A 19,052-nucleotide genomic window follows, 5' to 3' on the forward strand; every position below is an offset into this window, starting at 1 on the left:
CACCTGCAGAAAACGGCCCCCAGCATAGGCTGTGTGCGGGGGTTTTGGGGGGCAGATCAGGGGGGCCCTTGGATTACCGTGGGAGAGCAGTACCTTCATCCAGACGGGTGGAGGAGGGGAGGGAGGACGGGCTTTCGGAGGGTTGGAAGTGGTTCTGATTTGCAAACCGGGTTAGGATGAGGAGACTGGAGTAAGTGGATTGACCGTTGTGATAGTCGAGAGCAGTGGTCTTCAAACTTAATGACTGGATACCTTCTAAAATAATCTCGGAAACTTCCTCTCAGACATTTTCAAGTTTAAAGGTATTTTCAAAATGAAACTGTCATATCACTTTTAAAAATGGAATCTAACTGTAGCACTTCACACTATCATCCATTTTCAAAAATTCAAGAATAAACTTTAAATTGGGAATTTTACATTGTTCTTTTTTCTTCTTGATCTTTTTCCTGCACAAAATTTTACCTTAATATATTTTTATGCTTGCAAGTTTTATTGATCACCCTATCACGTTTCTTTGCACCAAAGATATAAGGAGAAATTGAAATTTTTAATTTCCTGTGGCCATAAAGAAACTTTAAAACTTCGTTTTCTTTATTGATATTCAGTTGATCAACCAGAATGTACTGCAAATTATGATAAACACTTGGTAAGTAAAATTTTATTAAATAGGCGTCTGTTAATAAAATGGATGGAGCTTTTAAAAAGTAACATGTATTCATGGGTGAATATAATTTATTGCTAGAATAAGACAATATTTAGCATCAATTTCTACTTTTTATTTTAAGAGCTATAAGCCCAGAGAAATTTTGTTGACATAGATAAGTGGATGGAAAGGGTTTTACTAGCGATGCCACTAATTTCCTTGAACTTCTTCCAACTTATGTGTTAGAAATTTAAAAATTATTTTTAATGAGCTGTCGGTCTTTCAATTTTTTTGAAAACAAAGGGTTGAAGAATGAATACCTGTCTTGTAAAAGTATATATTACAGCCTTTAGAGAGTTGAACTCTTAACACTTCATCAGTGTTGCAGAGGGTCCCTTTGCTTTGCAGTGGAGGCTTTTCTGCATGGGGGCAGTGCAGCACTGCAGCCTTGAGGTCACGGGAGGTGGGAGGTTGTGAAGGGAAAGCCTTCGATCCACAGCCCAGGCACATTTTTGTGATGGAGTACTCCTGGAGGTTGGGGTCTGGTATAGCCCTTGGAGTTATCTGCTTGATTTATTCCTCGGGAAAGCTTCATGTACCTTATGGGGTTCAAATACCCCAGTTTGCTCTAAGCAGACGATATCAGAGCCTCTGAATTAGGGTATTGGAAACTGAGAGGTGTGGGAATACAGAGTACTTCATAGAACTAGAATTTCTAGTTCTTAGCGACTGATCAGATGTGGTGGCAAGAAAAGTGCCTTACAGAGTAACTGAAGGCCTCATGTTTGAGAACTGCAGGTTACTGGGGGAAATGGTGGTAATCAGAAAGTCATGAGGAAGAGCTGATTTTTTATAAGGTTGGTTTTGGACAGTTTGGTTTTCAGAAAACACGTGACATGGAGGTGCAGACTCTGAAGAACCTGCAAACCTGGCTGTGGGGGTTAGAGCAGGAGAACTTTGGGGTCCTCTGCACTGTGAATGGTAGTGGAAGCTGTGGCTTATCGAGGGGAGGAGGGGTGTGTGTGTGTGTGTGTGTGTACAATGTATATAGGAGGACAAAGTGGGGGGAAAGAAACTACCTACACAAAAGGGTTAGAGAGAAGCAAGAATAGAAAGGTAGAAAATATCCCAAGAGAATCCAAGAAAAAAAAAATTTAAGAGGACGGTGTGGGGATGGGGGAGTCAGCCTTGCCCCTAGTTTTGGCAGATTATTGCCAATCTGTGAGAAGAGTCACAAGAGTGAAAGAAATGGGACAGATTGCTTTTGTCTTGATGAGGAGGTGAGCTACAGCTTTAAGAAGTCTGATGAAAAGTCATTTTAGAAACCAACAGGCTTAAGTTCTGGATTCAGTGTTTCAGGAAAAAGCCCAGGTGGTCAGAATGGCCCTTAATTACCTTGTGTTTCCCCTAAAGTGTGGTCCCGGCCAGGTGTGCAGGGCCAGCAGCCAGCCTTGCCTTTCCCTCCGTGTGGGAACGTCGTTTCTGTGGTTGAGTCCTCGGTGAGGGGGTGGTGTTTGTGGCCGTGGAGGGAGAATCTCTGTTTAGGCAGGGCGGTGAGGTGCTGTTCCGAGGCGCGCGAGAGCAGCTGAGCGCCTCTGCGCCCCCTCCCGCTGCCCTCATGCAGGTGTGCGGACGGGCGACCCCTCACGCTGCTCATCCCGTGCTCCCGTGCTCATGGTTGCTGGCATGTTCTTTTTCCCGACTTGGCATCAGATGCATGTATGGTAGAAAGATAGGAATGGAAGGTGATTTTTTGAAGGTAGTTCTGGGGACTTGGAATAGAGGTTTGGGACGTCTGAGAGAAGTGTAAGCTTTAAGAAGAGTAGGCTCAGAAGTCTTGTTGAGTGAGCATGAAATTAGCATGAATGTGGAGCATATCTGAGCCTTGTTGATGGGGAGAAGGACAGCGGCTCGTGGTGCTGATGCAGGCAGAGCTAGAATTGCCTCCCTCGGGTGAGAAGTTGTGCTCCTGGCGGGGCCGAGGGCTTCCATGATGGTTAGGGGAGCGAGGCGGGGCTGGCGGTGGTGCTCTCAGAACACCATGCGCTGACCAGCAGGCAGCTCGGCTTGGGAGAGACACCACGATCTTTGCTTCTTTCTTAATTAAAAAAAAAAAAAGATGGTTTTAATTAATAATTGATCATTTAAATCACATTTTATTATAACATAGGTGAATAAGTATCTCCACTGCCCGGAATTGTCACTCAAAGGAGATAATGGTTGAATTTAACTCCATTGTTGCTTAGAAAATCTCAAGCGCCAGTCCCAGTTACAGGGCGGCAGTGCGATTTCTCCAGACAGGTAGGAGGAGTTTGCAAAATGTAATAATGTTACTCTGTTAAAAACTAGAAGGCTAAGTTGATTTTGGTTGGTCACCGTCCCCTCCTCCTCCTGCCTCACTTCTGTGTGAACCCTGTGCCCCACGTGTCCTGAACAACTACTCATTTTCTAGACATGACTTGGTTTTCCTCGACTCCCTGTCTTTGGGCTTCTCGGCTTAGGACTCCCTGTTCTGCCCTCTGTCCTGCTTGGCAAACCTCAGTGTATCTTCCCAGAATTGGCTGGGCTTTGAAGCCTTTTCTTGCTCACCAGGGCAGACCTAGAAGTGTAACAGTGGACAGCACACTTTGTGTGTATGTACTCTTACACCGTGCATCTTTCTTAGTAGCATATTTTTGTCTGTGTCTGTGCACACACATATATACATATGTGTGTACATAGATACATGCATACAATTTCTGTCTAGTTTTTATATCTGTGTTCCCTGTTGAGTGCGTGGCACTTAAAGTAAACAGTAGATGTGCCATCCTACTTGTTGAATGAAATGAATGAAGACATTTAAAAACACAGGGAAACCACGATGAGATTCTCTGTATCAGAAACAAATGAATTGCGGGTTCGAGGGAACGTGGACATACTAGCCTGACACCGTGTTAGGTGCGTTATAGATGTTATCTTTGTCCGTGTGTCTTAAAGTCTTGACAACAAACAAGTATTTTACATGTGAAGAAATGGAGCCCAATTAATTAATTACTTGCGTAAGTCCACATGCATAGTTCACAAGGAGCAGAACATGAGATTTGGACCCAGATCTGTCTTAACTTTAAAAAGCCCCTGCCCTTTTCACATCACTGTCGCTATAAGTGTGTAGTGATTAATCATCTTTAAAATTTCAAATGGGTGCAACTTTTAAATTTTTACATTTTAGACACTGTTTTCCTTACATTTAAAGGAATGGGATGTTGGTTTCTATGGCTCTGGGTTTCTGCTGGAGCTGGTGCTGGAGCTGGTGCTGGAGCTGGTGCTGGTGCTGGAGCTGGTGTGGGGAGTGGAAAGTGGATGGAGCCCTTCCTGAAATGCAGGGGTGACTCTTTCTCTTCTGCTGCATGGTCTCTTACCTTCATGCGAAGGGGGGGATTCAGTTTTACAAGTAACAAAGATAAATGTCCTTGTTTTATCATTTCTTTCTCTTGTCCTGTTTTTCTGGATGTTCTCTTTAATTTGCATTGTAACACATTTGATTCTTGTCCTGATTTGGAACTGGAAGGATCTACTGAGTCTGATTTGAGACAAGATGGGCTAACCCTTCAGTATAAGGCTTCAGTTCGTATCCCAGGTTTCTATTCCAGTTAGGAATTCTGTTAGAATTCACTAAAAAACACAAGATTTCATTGACACTTTTGTCATTTAGCTTCTTCATGGAAGCTTTTATAACTAAATATTAAGTTTTGAAAAGTGAGGGTTTCCTACGTAAGTGTAGGAATTCTGTCTCATGTTGACCTTTTAGGTCATCTTCCTTTTTCCTTTCCATCCTGGTCCCCCTTCAGCTACCCAAGACAGTAAATTTACAGGGGAGGAGGGAGCACTGGAATTTGGGGAGCATAGATATAATTTGAAAAAACATTTCAAGTGATCATTGTTTTCATTGCTTTTAGGTCATTTTGAAATTTCAAATAACACTAAAAGCTGACATGATTTCTTCACTTCATCAGTGTAGGAAATTGGATTTTTAAAGCTTTTGAACACTGTTAGGGGCTTTTGCTGCTGTAACGTCCAAGAATCCAGAATCAACTTAGTTACCCAGAAAGGAGGGGCACTGGGGCACAGGTCGGGTGATGAAAGGTCTCTCTTCATCTTCTGTAATGCTTCTTGTCTTCATCTATTTTGTCTGGTAATAAAATAGCCACTCTGGCTTTCTTATGCTTACTGTTTCATGTTTTATCTCTCTCCTTTTTGTAATCCTTTTCTTTCAACCCATGGGTTGAAATTTTGACTTTAAAAATGTGTTTCTGATAGACAGACTATAGTTGAGTAACAACTATACTTGTTACCTTGTTATTAGTTTGGGATTCTCTACCTTTTGACTTAAATGTTTAGTCCATTTATAAGTAATGTAATTATTGATCTGGTTGCTTATTTCTATTTGTCTTTTTTTTTCTCTGTTGCTCCTTTTGTGACTTTCTTTGGGGTTAACTCAGTATTTTTTAGCATTCCATTTTAACTCTCGGTTGGCTTTCTAGCCTTCCTTTCTTGCATGTTTTAGAGAGTACTCCTAAGGGTTGTAATTTGCGTCTTTAATTTACCATAATCTATTTAAAATTAATGTACTGCTTTGCATAAGCTATATGATTCTTGTAGCAGTATAGCTGTGTTTACTTCCTCTGTTTTGTCTTTTTTATCTGAGGATATTATTGACTGTACCATCATTTATGCTATAGGATTTTTCTTTCTTAGTGGTGATAGTTTTTATGGATTATTTTTGTGTTTCTCCTTCTTGTAACCTGTGGCAGGCATTTGTAGGGTGGCTGGGTAAGACTTAGGTATGCAGTCTGTAGCCATGGTAATCACATCCTTGCTGCCTCCATAGATATGAAATGCTTAGCCATTTAGTCCAATCAAGAATTTTTTTTTTAATTATTTATTTTTGGCTGTGTTGGGTCTTCGCTGCTGCACGCGGGCTTTCTCTCGTTGCAGCGAGCGGGGGCTGCTCTCCGTTGCGGTGCGAGGGCTGCTCATTGCAGTGGCTTCTCTTGTTGTGGAGCACGGCTCTAGGCGTGCGGGCTTCAGTAGTTGTGGCTCGCAGGCTCTAGAGCGCAGGCTCAGTAGTTGCGGCGCACGGGCTTAGCTGCTCCGCGGCATGCGGGATCTTCCCGGACCAGAGCTCAAACCTGTGTCCCCTGCATTGGCTGGTGGATTCTTAACCACTGCGCCACCAGGGAAGTCCCAGTCCAATCAAGAGTTGATGAGGAAATCCTGAATTTGGAGAGGATTCAGGACAAAACGGTTCCACAGTTATTGGCAGGAGGCTGCAGTTCTGGGAAATAGAAATGCACCGTTGTCCCCAGTGCCTCTGCTGGAGTGGAACACTCCCTTTTGTACAGAAATAATTGTCAACCATAATGGGTAGAGTGGTAACGTAAGTGGAAGCAAAATATGATTTGTTACCCTCTCAGCATATGTTTCTTGAATACAGTTGTTCAGCAATCTGCATTTGAGCTAGTTGGGGTTTTTATTATAAATGATTGCTCCTGGGCCTCACTCCAGACCTGCACAGTCAGGATCTGAATATGAGATCTGGGGTCTGAATTTTAGGGTAAGTGCTCCAAGCTTGTCTTAAACACAGCAATGTTAGACTGTCACTGCTCTAGGACTCTTCCCAAAAGCCCCTGACTTTTTATGGACCTGAATCAGTACTATTAATGTTTATCTTCAAGATTAACAAGCGTGCGACTGATGAAACAGTTTGGTCGTAGTCACAGAATTCTAGAGCCTGCATAAAGGTGCCTTCGAGGTCATGCCAGCACAACAGTCTTAGAGGAGGAAATAGGTCAAATGAGAGTGTCTGGTGGTTTTTAACGACTCTGATTCATAATATATAAGGTACTTTGCTATGAATTGTAGATCAGAATAACCTGTTAAAACTTTTCTGTACTATGTAAGGAATTATTTTCATGTTAGGTGTTATTTTTAATCCAGTTTGACAATCTCTGCCTTTAAGTGGGGCTACTTAGAGCATTTGCACTTAATGTGATTATTGATATGGTTTGGTTTTCCTCTCTCATCTTGCTATTTCCCATCTGTTTGTCCCATCTTTTCCTTTTTCTTTTTATCCTCTTTATCTGCCTTCTTTTGGGTTCAGTATTTTTTATGATTCCATTTTATGGCCTTTATTGGCTTACTAGCTATATGTTTTGGGTGGGGTTTTTTTTGGTGTTTAATAGTTGCTGTAGAGGGTATAATTAGTATGCACCTTTGACTTATTACTGTCTACTTTCACGTAATATGTAAAAGAACTTTAGGACAATGTACCTCCCTGTTATTCTGCCTTTGTGCTATTGTAATCATATATTTTACTTCTACACATGTTACAAACCCGACAATACATTTTTTCTTTATTTTACAGTACATACTTTTGCCTTAAACAGTTAATTATCTTTTAAAGAGATGTTTTTACATAAGAAGAGGCTTTTGTGTTTGCCCACCTATTCACCATTTCTGCTAGCCTTCATTCCTTTGTAAAGATCCAGATTTCCATCTGGTATAATTTTCTTAGTATTTCTTGTAGTGTAGGTCTGCTGCTGGTGACGTTTGTCAGCTTTTGTATGTCAGAAAAAGTCTTTATATCACCTTTGTGTTTGAAAGACATGAATTTCAAAGATATTTGAACAATTTCTGTTTACTGGGTATAGAGGTGTAGGTTGACTTTTTTTTTTTTTCTTTCAGTCCTTTAAAGATGTTGCTCTTCTGTCTCTGGCTCCTCATCTGGCATTCTTTCTGATGAGATGGCTGCTGTCATTCTTGTCTTTGTTCTGTATATGATGTGAGTTGTTCTCTGACTGCCCTGCAGAATTAACTGTTGGTGTTTGACACTTCATTTATTTACAGGTTGTTAGTGTTCTCGTTGAACGTGTAAGTCCTCAGGTCTGTGTGATCACTCTTTTCTGATCACTCTGTTCCTTGATCACCCCAGACTGAGTTTCTGCTGACCCCTGTGCTTCTAGGGGCATTTAGAACATATCTGTAGAAAAGGAGAAGAAGCATCCGTCAGTCATTCATGGCTTCTGAACCGATTCTGAGATTCTCTTGTGATTTTTTGTGCCACTCCAAAAACAATACAGGGCAGTTTTCCTTGTGCTGCTTCGGAGAGGCAGGGGTACCTTTTAGAGCGACAGTGTTACAAGGAGTATTTCTGATGTCTCTGATAGTTGGTGTGGATGACTGCAGCTCAGAGTCTGATGTGATTGTTGTACCTTCAGCCCTGGACTTTGTCTCACAAGATGACATGTTGACGCCCCTGGGGAGACTGGACAAGTATGCTGCGAGTGAGAACGTATTTAACAGGTATGTGCGTATGCTTTCCATTAAGGTAGAAGCACAAGTGTGGCTTTTATTGCATGAATTTCGGTAAACAGAAGTATCCAGTTGAAAGTAGGTGTCATTACCACGTGGTCTGAGTCACCCAGCTTCACTGCTGGTCACGGCTGTGGCCGCCTTTACAGTCGTTTACTCCTCCGTCCTGTGAGCAGGCAGCACTCCTTGGCTTTTTGGCAAAAACAAAACAAACAAACAAACTGCTTTTTTGCTATTAGGCATAATTTTAATGTTCATTAAAGTGGCTGCTGAGGCGTCGGTTCCTCCTCCAGCAGGTGGTGGTGTGTGCCTGCTGTGGGCCAGGTGACTGGCGGCCAAGGGGCGGGGGACACGGCAGTGACCAGAGCTCACACTCTCCCTGATGCACTGTTTCTCCACCTAGGGCCCCCAGACCACCTGTATCAGACTTCTTGGGGAAATCTCAAAGTCTTTGCTAATAAAATTGAGTATAGATGTGTAAAACTCATTGAGTAAAATATGTAAAGATAACGTTTTATATAATGAAGAATGATTGTACTTTCCCATATTTATGATAATTGAAGGTAGCTACTTGAAACAAATTTTCAGTGACCTTAGAAATTTGTCAGATTAGATAAAGGTGAAACATATTTTGGTAAATGTTCAGTCTCATCTTGTTAAAATAAAATCCATACTGGCATTTGTCACTTAGGAAATTAGGGAGTTAATATATGTTATAAAATGTATTAAGAAAAATTTTCTTTTAAACTATATGGATTCTGCCTTTTAAAGTTCTAAATACTAACTATTAATGCCACTGAACATCATATAATTTTCTTTTTCTGTGTAGACAAATGGTGGCCCGGAGTCTACTGGACACACTGAGGGAAGTCTGCGATGATGAGAGAGATTGTATTGCTGTTTTGGAAAGAATTAGCAGATTAGCTGATGATTCAGGTATATACTTATGCAGAGAAAGGTTTCTTTTACTAAATTATGTTTCTAAAAACTAAGGAAAAACTTAGTGTAATGTGAGATTTCTTTGAAATATTTCCTAAGTAAATTATCAAACCCATCAGTAACAAGAAAATAAAAACCTGTTACTAAGATCCAAACATTTTATAGTAGGCCCAGTTAGTTTAACTTTGAAAATATCTCGTAAGAAAAAACTAAGAACATTGTTTTGCATCATGTACATTAATACTATTTTAGGATTAATAAATTCTTTTGAAAAATAATTTTGAATAAATTAAAAGGATGGAGTGGGCTGTAAATTTTTTGGCAAATATAAAATGCATTCTTACTTATAAAAAATGTTTATCACCCCTTGTAGAACTAAGGCTGTTTGTCTCTAAAGTGAAAAGAGGAGGAGAGTCTGCTTAAGAAAGAGGTGAACTTGTTTTGAGGCTTAGAATACAGATTATTACGTTTTTTAAAAATATTTTTTATGGTGGTAAAACATACGTAAAATTTACCATTTTAACCTAATATTGTTTTGAGCATATTTTTATATTTGATTTTAGAAACGATTCAAAAATCAAATAAAAATTTTTTTCTTAAATCCATGACCTCTTTATTAAAATGTATTATTTTTCAATTTATCAAACGTTTGGCATGGCAACAATTCTCATCCTTTAATTTTCAGATGAGCTTGTCCTTTGGTAAGCAACTCATTTTATGGGAATATGTTTACTATTTATGTAAGCCTTAAATATTTTTTATTTTTTATAGAAAAAAACATTAGTAAGCTTCCTAATATTCTATCTCATTATGATGTTCTGTGTACATAATTGCTCATGTATATGCTTGTTCCAGAATGGTTTTAAGAGGGTCTCATCAATTATGATTTTTACTTATAATTTATTTTTAGATTTGGCAGAGATAAACAATTTAACTTAAAATTTTGGCACTATTGCATTCCATTGTGTTCATTCCTTTCATAGTAGAGACGTAGATATTCTTTAAGGTGAAATTTGTGTTTATTTTCTTCCACCTGTTTGCCAACTACAGTGCTGTTCTTTACATATATTATATTCTATATGTGTTTTAAAATATATCTCAAGTTGTTGAGTTCCTGATAAATATGTCTCTTGACATTTACACTTTGAATTCACTCAGTAAACGTGAAAACAGTGCATACTCTATGCCAGGTTCTAGATTAAATGCTGGAGCCTTACTGAGATGAGTAAGGATCCCTGTCATCAAATTAACAGTTTAACGAACGCAACCGACATACTAACAGTAAATTATACCAGGGAGGGTTGGGGCCGGCTTTGGACAGTTGGTGGCATTTGAGTTGGGTTTGATGGGGAGGGAGGGGAGGAGGGGGCTCAGGAGAGGAAAGGACAGGTGTAGAGGTTTGGGGAGCTCAGGACAGTGGCCCGTTTGGCCAACAGTGAGTTTACTGGGCCTACAGTTTAGAAGAATGAGACTTAAATAAGGTGGTTGAGGGCCAGATTGTAAAGATTTATACTGTGCCAAGCCGGAGAGTTTGCTTTGTTTGTGATTTAGAAGAGAAACACAGCAGTGTGGATTGACTTGAGGAAAAGATGGGTGACGGAAGGCTGGTTGGGAGATTCCTCTGACTGTTAGGAGTAGTTTGGGAGGAATGGAAGGGCCGGAGGGATGTCAGAGCCACTGTGATGGTAGCGTCCATGAATTTGAGGATTCTTGTCTCTCCATCAGATATGGGAAAGTTGCAGTCTTTAATATTTTTAATATTACCTCTCCTCCACCCCAAACTCCTTTTTTTTCATTTTTTAAGTTTACTTTTGTTTGAGTATATGTTTTGTAAGTGGTTCAAAATACAGAACTCCTGTTAGCTACATCTGTTGTCTATAATGAAGTCTTTATAAAGTGAAATTAGCTGGTCTTAATTAATTTTGGGGTTTTGTTTGCCTTGAAAGGGCTTCCCATCTCAAGATTCAACTTTTTTCTTTTTTTGGCCACACCCCACAGCTTGCAGGATCTTAGTTCTCCAACCAGGGATCGAACCCGTGGCCCCCTGCAGTGGAAGCACGGAGCCCCAACCACTAGACTGTCAGGGAATTCCCTAAACATTTTTTAAAATGTTGTCTTTTAGTGCTTTTTTTTTTTAAAGATGAGCATTTTTTTTAAATGAACTAAGTATTCATATCCTTTGCCATTTAAAAAAAATTTTTTTTTAATTTTTGGCTGAGTTAGGTCTTCATTGCTGCGCACGGACTTTCTCTAGTTGTGGTGAGCAGGGGCTACTCTTCGTTGCGGTGCTCGGGCTTCTCATTGTGGTGGCTTCCCTTGTTGTGGAGCACGGGCTCTAGGCACGCGGGCTTCACTAGTTGTGGCACGCAGGCTCAGTAGTTGTGGCACACGGGCTTAGTTGTTCCGCGACATGTGGGATCTTCCCGGACCAGGGCTCGAACCCGTGTCCCCTGCATTGGCAGGCGGATTCTTAACTACTGCGCCACCAGGGAAGTCCTGTCTTTTAGTGCTTTTGATCTTTAAAAAAGGAAACAACATTTGGAACTTTGATTCACCTAGAATTTATGTATAGAGAGCAGTATAGGAATCTTATCTTTTTTTCTCACATAGCCTGCTAACTTTCCTACCATTACCTATGGAACAGTTGATCTTTTTGAAATGCCATATCTGTCACATTTAAATTTGCCGTATGTACTTGGGTCTTTTCAGATTTTTTTTTTGTTTTTTTAAATCTGTTGGTTTCCTTTAGCATTCACTGACCCTTTATCATCTTAGTTAAGTCTAACTGTAAACCCTCCACTGGCTGGCTGCATTTAGATTAGGACCCAGTCCTTACAGCTTGTCCTGGAGGTTCTGAACTAGCAGAGTTTGAAGATGATGCCGTGTTATAGTCGATGTGAATTCAGGTGAACAGGTCCGGTCCTCACAGGAAGTATTGCAGGCTCCGAGCAGGCTCTGAGGACAGAAGCTGGGATGGGGTCGACCTCGCCATGACTGTGAAAAGGATCGCAGGCTGCAGAGCATTTTCTAAGCACTCACGATGTGATGCGAGGTGAAGAGTCCAGAGCTTTCCTGAGGACTCCCCCGCCCGGCAAGGATCTGGTTCTGGGGAGGATGCGTCAGCTCACCTTTCTGTTATTTCCATAGAACCAACTGTGAGAGCAGAGCTGATGGAGCAGGTGCCTCACATCGCCTTGTTTTGTCAAGAAAACCGGCCTGCCATCCCGTACGCTTTTTCCAAGTACTTGCTACCCATTGTGGTTAGATATCTCGCAGATCAGAATAACCAGGTAGGAGGGCCCTGCCCACGTTCTTACAGAAATGGGTGTAGTCTGGGGCACTTCTGGCGGCCTACTGGGTGGTCTCATTGGGATGTTCCTTCCTCTTTGACTTTGTTATTTTGTTTTTCAAAATGAGGCTGTGGAGAGTCTGGGAGGTCACAGCAATAGACAGCGCCCAGTGGCTGCTGCTCACCCGCTGCCCTCCCAGGCGGCCCTCAAAAAGGTTGGCGCTTGGAGACCTCTTTTCCAAGAATGGCTTTTCTGTTCCACTTCATCTGTTACAGCACAGCCTACCAGGTTCTGTCTTTGCAGAATAACCATAGATTTTTATTGGCAAGGTTTTGCCAGTTGTGAACCCCTTCTGGTTGGGTGAGGAGTCCTCAGATTTGTGAAATTCAAGTGTTAAGTTTTGTTACACTGTGTGTGTACTTGGTTTACGTGTCTGTTTTTTCCTAGGTCAGGAAAACGAGTCAGGCGGCCTTGCTGGCCCTGCTGGAGCAGGAGTTAATTGAGCGGTTTGATGTGGAGACCAAAGTGTGCCCCGTCCTCGTAGAGCTGACCGCCCCCGACAGCAATGACGACGTGAAGACAGAAGCCGTGGCTGTACGTAGAGCTCAGCAAGAATTAGTCACTGGCTTGACCGATAGGAGGCGCTTGTTAAATATGACGCTGCGTTACATGTTGTAGGGTTGACACATACTGGCTCTCAGAGTACCCACAGATCATTACATTTGAAATGTAATGCTGGGCTAGAAAGGGACATAGGCTTCCAAGGGAAAAGGTGTCTTTTCTGGGGGCCCCATGCTGTGCAGAAGCACTTGGGAATTCGATGGCTCTGTCAATGAGCTCTGAGAAAGCAAGATACACAGCAAGAAAATAATAAATTAGCTGTAAATTCATGATCAAAATGGAAAAATAAGATGGCAAAAATAACCAGTGGAATTTTAAAAACCCTGTATAGATTGAAGAAACATTTGAGCTCCTTGAATTGCTGTCGAGCACTTTTCTAGGCCCCGTGTAGGCACAGCAGGAAAAAGAGGGACGCTGCTTGGCTACCGTACTTGACAGTATGGTCTTCGCAGGAAGGAATATATGATAGAAATTATGATTATTAGGAAAATACACAGATTGAGTCATTATGCACATAATAAAGTCAAGTATTATAGTGAGTTCTCTGGTTTTTTTGGACATGGTTGGCAAATATTTTGATTATTTGAGAGCCATCATAAATAGGGTATGAATTACATATAGTAATATCTGTTATAATTCACATCTATGGTTCCTCAGTTCAGAAAGTAAGAATTCTTATAATAGAATAGAAGAGTGATAAATCCATCTGAAAATTTATTCAAATCTGTTTGGATAGTGAGAGTTTGCTATTTAATCCTAATATAATTGCATTTTTGTTGATATGAAAAAAATTACACTAAAAATAATTTTATAGTGCTTCTGGATCATTCATAGGATGAATTAGATTTTCTCTCTAGTTCCTTTCATTGGAAATTCCATTATTTTATTTTTAGATACTCAGGTATCAGTTAATAAATTTAGATATTTTTCAGTAATACCATTTTTATTGAAGTGAAATTCACATAATATAAAATTAACCATTTTAAAGTTTACAATTAAGTAGCATTTAGTACATTCATAATGTTGTATAAAGCACTACCTCTGTCAAGTTCCAAAACTTGATTTTTTTTTTTTTTAATTTCACAAGCTTCTCAATAAAAAGGAAATCAGTTTTGGCAGAAATGTTGGTTTATATTGAGCAGAGTTTAACTTGCTCTATTATAATTTTTGACGGGTTTTAAGAATAGTAAAACATTATAATTATAATAAAAGGCTGTATCCAGCGCTAGTGTGAAACCTGTGATTCTCTCACAATTGGTTTGTGTTAACTTTGCTATGTTTGGCATTCCCTCGCTTCCCAGTTGTCTGTTTTGGGAATAATTCATTCTAAGAAATTTAATTGTGCTAGATCAGTGATACTGTGTATCTTTGGATCATTAACTCGGGCTTGGAGATGCCTAGAAGCAGTCTGGAGTCAAGAAACAACACTGCTTTGGGGATTGGGGGATGTCAGTGTCACCTGCCACTCTGAGGAGGCCAGGGCTCTGATAGGGATGGTGCCAGCCTAACAATGCATGGGCAGATCTCCATTTATGTAGGTCTTTCCTTCATCTCATCAGTGTTTGGTTGTTTTCAGTAGACAGAGCATGTGTGTGTTTTGTTAGATTTCATGTTTTTTAACACTGTTGTGAATGATACTGTTTTTAAACATTTTCAGTTCGTTGCTAATTTATAGAAGTACATTTGTTTTTTTTATTCTGTCATATGTCCTGCAAACTTCCTCAACTCACTTATTTGTTCCAATGGCTTCTTTGTAGATTCCTTGGGATTTAGTCTGTAGACAGTCATGCATTTATGAATAGAGTTTTCTTTTCTTTCCAACCAGATGCCTTTGCTTCTTGTCATATTTGCATGGGCCAGGAGTAGATGTAATAGATAAATGACGACAGTCAGATTTCTTTATATTCTAACTGCACGGGTGCAGATATTTAAATGCATTGGGCTGGTTTTCAAACGGTTCATCCTCACTTTGCCCAAAACTGTGTTATCTGAATCGTGTGCATATCAGATCTGTGTCCTTGTCTCCCTTGGAACCCAGGCTTTGCAGAGTAAGGATGTGGTCCCCACATGCGTGAGTTTCTGAGAAAACGGTACTTTGCAAGATGAGGACTGCCTCTGTATAGTCCTTTCTTAGCAATGCAGATACACTAAATCCAGATCCTTCTTGTGGATAATCTTCTGCAAACTCACCATTTATTCTCTTATCGGGAAAATGTAGGTTGTTTTTTTTAAATTTTAAATTTATTAGGCAAAATGATTAATAAGATTGAAACTATAGGTAAAAATGCAATTTTTAGGATTTTCTCAGGGTTTATTGTACCTTTAATAATTATCGGTTGATTTTAATGGTAGTAGTTAACATCTGTTTTTCTGTCTTCAACTTGGATAAATAAGGTGAATTTTTTGTGATGTATGCAGTATAATGATGTCATCATTTTATACTTACTTAAATTATATATTTTTAATAAATTAGCAAACTGGAAGAGTCTTAGTTTGAAGATATATTCAGCGTGGTTTTGTTCTTATTTATTTTAGATAATGTGCAAAATGGCTCCCATGGTTGGGAAGGACATCACAGAGCGTCTTATCCTCCCTAGGTTTTGTGAGATGTGCTGTGATTGCAGAATGTTTCATGTTCGAAAGGTATTTTTGTTGTTGTTGTTTAAGAATACATGGTTCTAGTGGTTACCATATTGATCTGTGAAATTTAAAAGATTATTTTTAAAGAACGCTGTAATATTTTGAAATGTCAGTGATGCTTTTGTTGTCAGGTCTGTGCTGCCAATTTTGGAGATATTTGCAGCGTAGTTGGCCAGCAAGCTACTGAGGAAATGTTGGTAAGTATTGCAGAAATTAACTGAGGAGACTGGACTCGCCTGGTGGTCCAGTGGTTAAGACTCCACGCTTCCATTGCCGGGGGCGCGGGTTTGATCCTTGGTCAGGGAAGTTCCGCATGCTGAGCAGTGCGGCAAAAAAAAAAAAAAAAAAAAAACAACTAAGGAGAAAGCAGTGCATGACAAAGTAGCACGTAAAGTTTGAAATACATACAGTTACCTACCCCCAAAGTGTATTAATATTGGCTTGGCCAAAAAAGTTCGTTCGGGTTTTCTGTAATATTACAGAAAAACCTGAATGAACTTTTTGACCAACCTAATACAATTCCATGGATGTAAACCAGAAAGATAATATAACTTTAAGAGTTTAAATTTCTGTAATCTGGGCACTTGAATTGTGTTTTGTTAAGGACAGTTTGTTAAAAATGCAGATGTGTTACGAACCATTGATCCCTTTTTAACTCCCATTTCTATAAAATCAATTCTTATTTATTCAAATGAATCTTTAATTTTATTGCAACCCTCAAGTATTTTAGTGACAAATTAAATTTACAGCAGGTGATTTTTAAATGGCTAGTTCCTGGGATAAAAATGCTTAATGTACAAGTTAATGTACTTGAAGAGTTTCTGAAACCATCTGTTATGCAGAATAATTAACTTTAAGTACAAGCTCTTGGATAACATTTAAGCTGTACGTGTTGGGAGCGTTTTTGATTTTCCATAGTCAGTAGTGGAATGAATTGGGTGTGATTTATTTAAAACTGCTAAGTATTAATATTAAATGGGTCTTCTAAATTTCATTAAGAAGATCTAATGTTTTAAATGCTGTGAAAGCAGAAAATGAGATAAAAGTAACTCCTGAAGCCTGCTGTGTGTCTGCCTAACGAAACACCATCCTCCTCGCACAGCTGCCCAGGTTTTTCCAGCTTTGTTCCGATAACGTGTGGGGAGTCCGCAAGGCCTGTGCTGAGTGCTTCATGGCGGTTTCTTGTGCAACATGTCAAGAAATTCGACGGACTAAATTATCAGCACTATTTATTAATTTGATCAGTGATCCTTCACGTTGGGTAAGGTTTTGTTTAATTATCATTTTTGTAAAAGAATGCATTTTACAGAAGACGTGATTTTGATTTCATAATTTAAGAAAAAATTTGCCATTTAAGGTATATTATTGCTAATACTTTTAGGAGTAGACAATAGACTGCTATATTAACTTTTTTTTTTTTTTTAACTGGATGAAATTTCTGTTCCATGCACATGTTTTATAGGGTCTCATATTCACATTCTCATGGTTTAAATATTCAAGCCAAGATAAAAAATTTAAAAGTAAAAAGGAGAAAATAATTGATGGGGAACTGTAAATCCTAGCTGAAGAAGGATTTACGTTTTATTCCTGTCCTTTTATTCTTCTTAGGTTCGGCAAGCAGCTTTTCAGTCTCTGGGACCTTTCATATCTACTTTTGCTAATCCATCTAGCTCAGGCCAGTATTTTAAAGAAGAAAACAAAAGTTCAGAAGATACATCAGTAGAAGACAAAAATAGGTATGATTTTTTTAAACTTTGCTTTCCAGTTTTACTGCTTGTGAGCATTTTTTTCATTCTCACTATTTTTATAATGTTCTTTTTGGAGAGTTTACTATTTCTCTTGATTACAAAAATAGGTAAATATTTTAATAGAGTTTTATCTTAAATACATTTGTTAAACATCTCTGGTTAATTACATATTTAAATGAGAAGATGAAGGTACACGTAACACAGTTAGCTTGGTGCTAGGCATATAGAAAGCTGTAGTGATAGATTTGATAATAATTTTTGTATAAGTTTATTTAATAAATAATTTACCTAGTAAACCATCTGTTAACATTTAGGATATACAAAGTAATGGTTATACAATTTAAAGGGTTTGGTTTTATAAGGAGTAAAACCTAATTTAGGAATATGCGTTACTATATAGTCAGTTTCTTACTATTATTTTCCTTTTTAGTCAGTTAATTTTATTGTGGATCTTGGATTCTCTGTCTACAGAATAATGATTGTAATCTCTCAATTGAGGGGGAAAGTATTTTAATGATTAACACCAAATTAGTGCACTTACTAACTAGAATATCAACTTTTAAGAGCATTTAATAAGGCAACCAGATTTTCAAATAAAGCTTAAAGAGGACATCTCTGATTTTTATTTTTAATTTTTTTTGCATTAAAAAATTTTAATTGAGTTTTAGTTTTTAAAATTTATTTTAGTATATCCTTAGGGGAAAAATGCTTCAGACCTAAGTTAGTGCATGGGAAATACACACAGACTTTGACAGGTGTGCACTTGAGCTCAGTTAGTGCCTGTTTCTGTAGCAGCCCTGCCTGTAATGCCTGAGTTACCAGAGTGCCTTGTCCTCCCTTGTCATGATGCTAATGGACATTTTCTTCTGTAGGTCTTGATACTGTGATATTTGCTTTCTTGGTGTTTTGATTTGGCAATTCTTCCTTTCTTCTCTGCTGCCTTGTTTTACCTTTTTGCCCATTCTCCTACTGTCCTGCTGAGTAGCCAAACAAACCTGAGGCACTGTTTTTTGTAAAGGAAGAAAAATCATTCTAAACCTGTCTTCCTAGCAAGGGAAGTCTGTCAGTTCTTTTGAAAACAGCTGCTGCAGGGAGTGTGACAGAGTGATGAGGTGTGGGGGAGGGGTGTTACCTGCTCTTCAGTTTTAAAGTCAGCGACCTTTTCACTAATGGTACTAATTGTACAAAGACTATTGCATAGCTTTTATTTTTGTATCTGGAGAGAGTCTAGGAAGTGAAAATATAAATTTACAGAGAATTATTAGGATGGGGTCAGCAAACTTCCTGTAAAAGACCACACAGTAAATATATTCGATCTCCGTCAGAACTCCTGCAGTGTGGGAGCAGCCGTAGACTGTCCATGATGCATGGGCTCAGCTGTGTTCCAGTAAAACTTTATTGACAGAGACAGTTGGCGTGGCTACCATGGCCGGTAGTTTTGCTAACTGCCGGTATAGGACATTATTGGAAGAGCTATTTAAAGGCAGTTAGTTATCTTTTAGCTACAAACCTTAACTCCTCTTCCATTGTAATGAGGTCTGTCTTAGTGTCAAGTCAATACTCTTTGTAGCATTGGATTTTCACTATACTATTAGGCTTTACTGAATTGTGTTAATGATGTAAGGGAGGGAGGAGACAGTTGCTGGCTGAGAAAGGAGTTCTGTTAAATATTGTAAAAGCTGTTGTGTAGTCCTAGGTATTATTATCTCAGAGCCATTAGCTGATTTGCCCTCTCTTAAATACTGCACTGGCTTTTGTTTTGAGCTGTCTTAAATCCAGTTTTGTTATTTAAGGTTGACTGGTTGATTATGCAAAAATTAA

The 19,052-nt window shown here is 39.2% G+C and overlaps 1 protein-coding gene across 3 annotated transcripts in view; it reads left to right on the top strand.

Annotated features, from left to right (window-relative positions):
- The window catches only part of PPP4R1 (protein phosphatase 4 regulatory subunit 1), a 61,274-nt gene that overhangs the window by 10,586 nt on the left and 31,636 nt on the right, over nucleotides 1-19,052 (top strand). For 2 of the 3 annotated variants that reach the window (XM_068563192.1, XM_068563193.1), the window contains 8 exons: nucleotides 7,900-7,984; nucleotides 8,823-8,929; nucleotides 12,080-12,222; nucleotides 12,670-12,816; nucleotides 15,379-15,486; nucleotides 15,615-15,680; nucleotides 16,586-16,744; nucleotides 17,092-17,219. In XM_068563192.1, coding sequence (XP_068419293.1) covers nucleotides 7,900-7,984; nucleotides 8,823-8,929; nucleotides 12,080-12,222; nucleotides 12,670-12,816; nucleotides 15,379-15,486; nucleotides 15,615-15,680; nucleotides 16,586-16,744; nucleotides 17,092-17,219 — 943 coding nt within the window. Of the gene's footprint in view, nucleotides 1-7,848; nucleotides 7,985-8,822; nucleotides 8,930-12,079; nucleotides 12,223-12,669; nucleotides 12,817-15,378; nucleotides 15,487-15,614; nucleotides 15,681-16,585; nucleotides 16,745-17,091; nucleotides 17,220-19,052 lie in introns of all 3 variants that reach the window. The other variant, XM_068563191.1, reaches the window with a different exon arrangement.

The sequence above is a fragment of the Eschrichtius robustus genome, chromosome 14, assembly GCF_028021215.1.
Source record: "Eschrichtius robustus isolate mEscRob2 chromosome 14, mEscRob2.pri, whole genome shotgun sequence".
NCBI lineage: Eukaryota > Metazoa > Chordata > Mammalia > Artiodactyla > Eschrichtiidae > Eschrichtius > Eschrichtius robustus.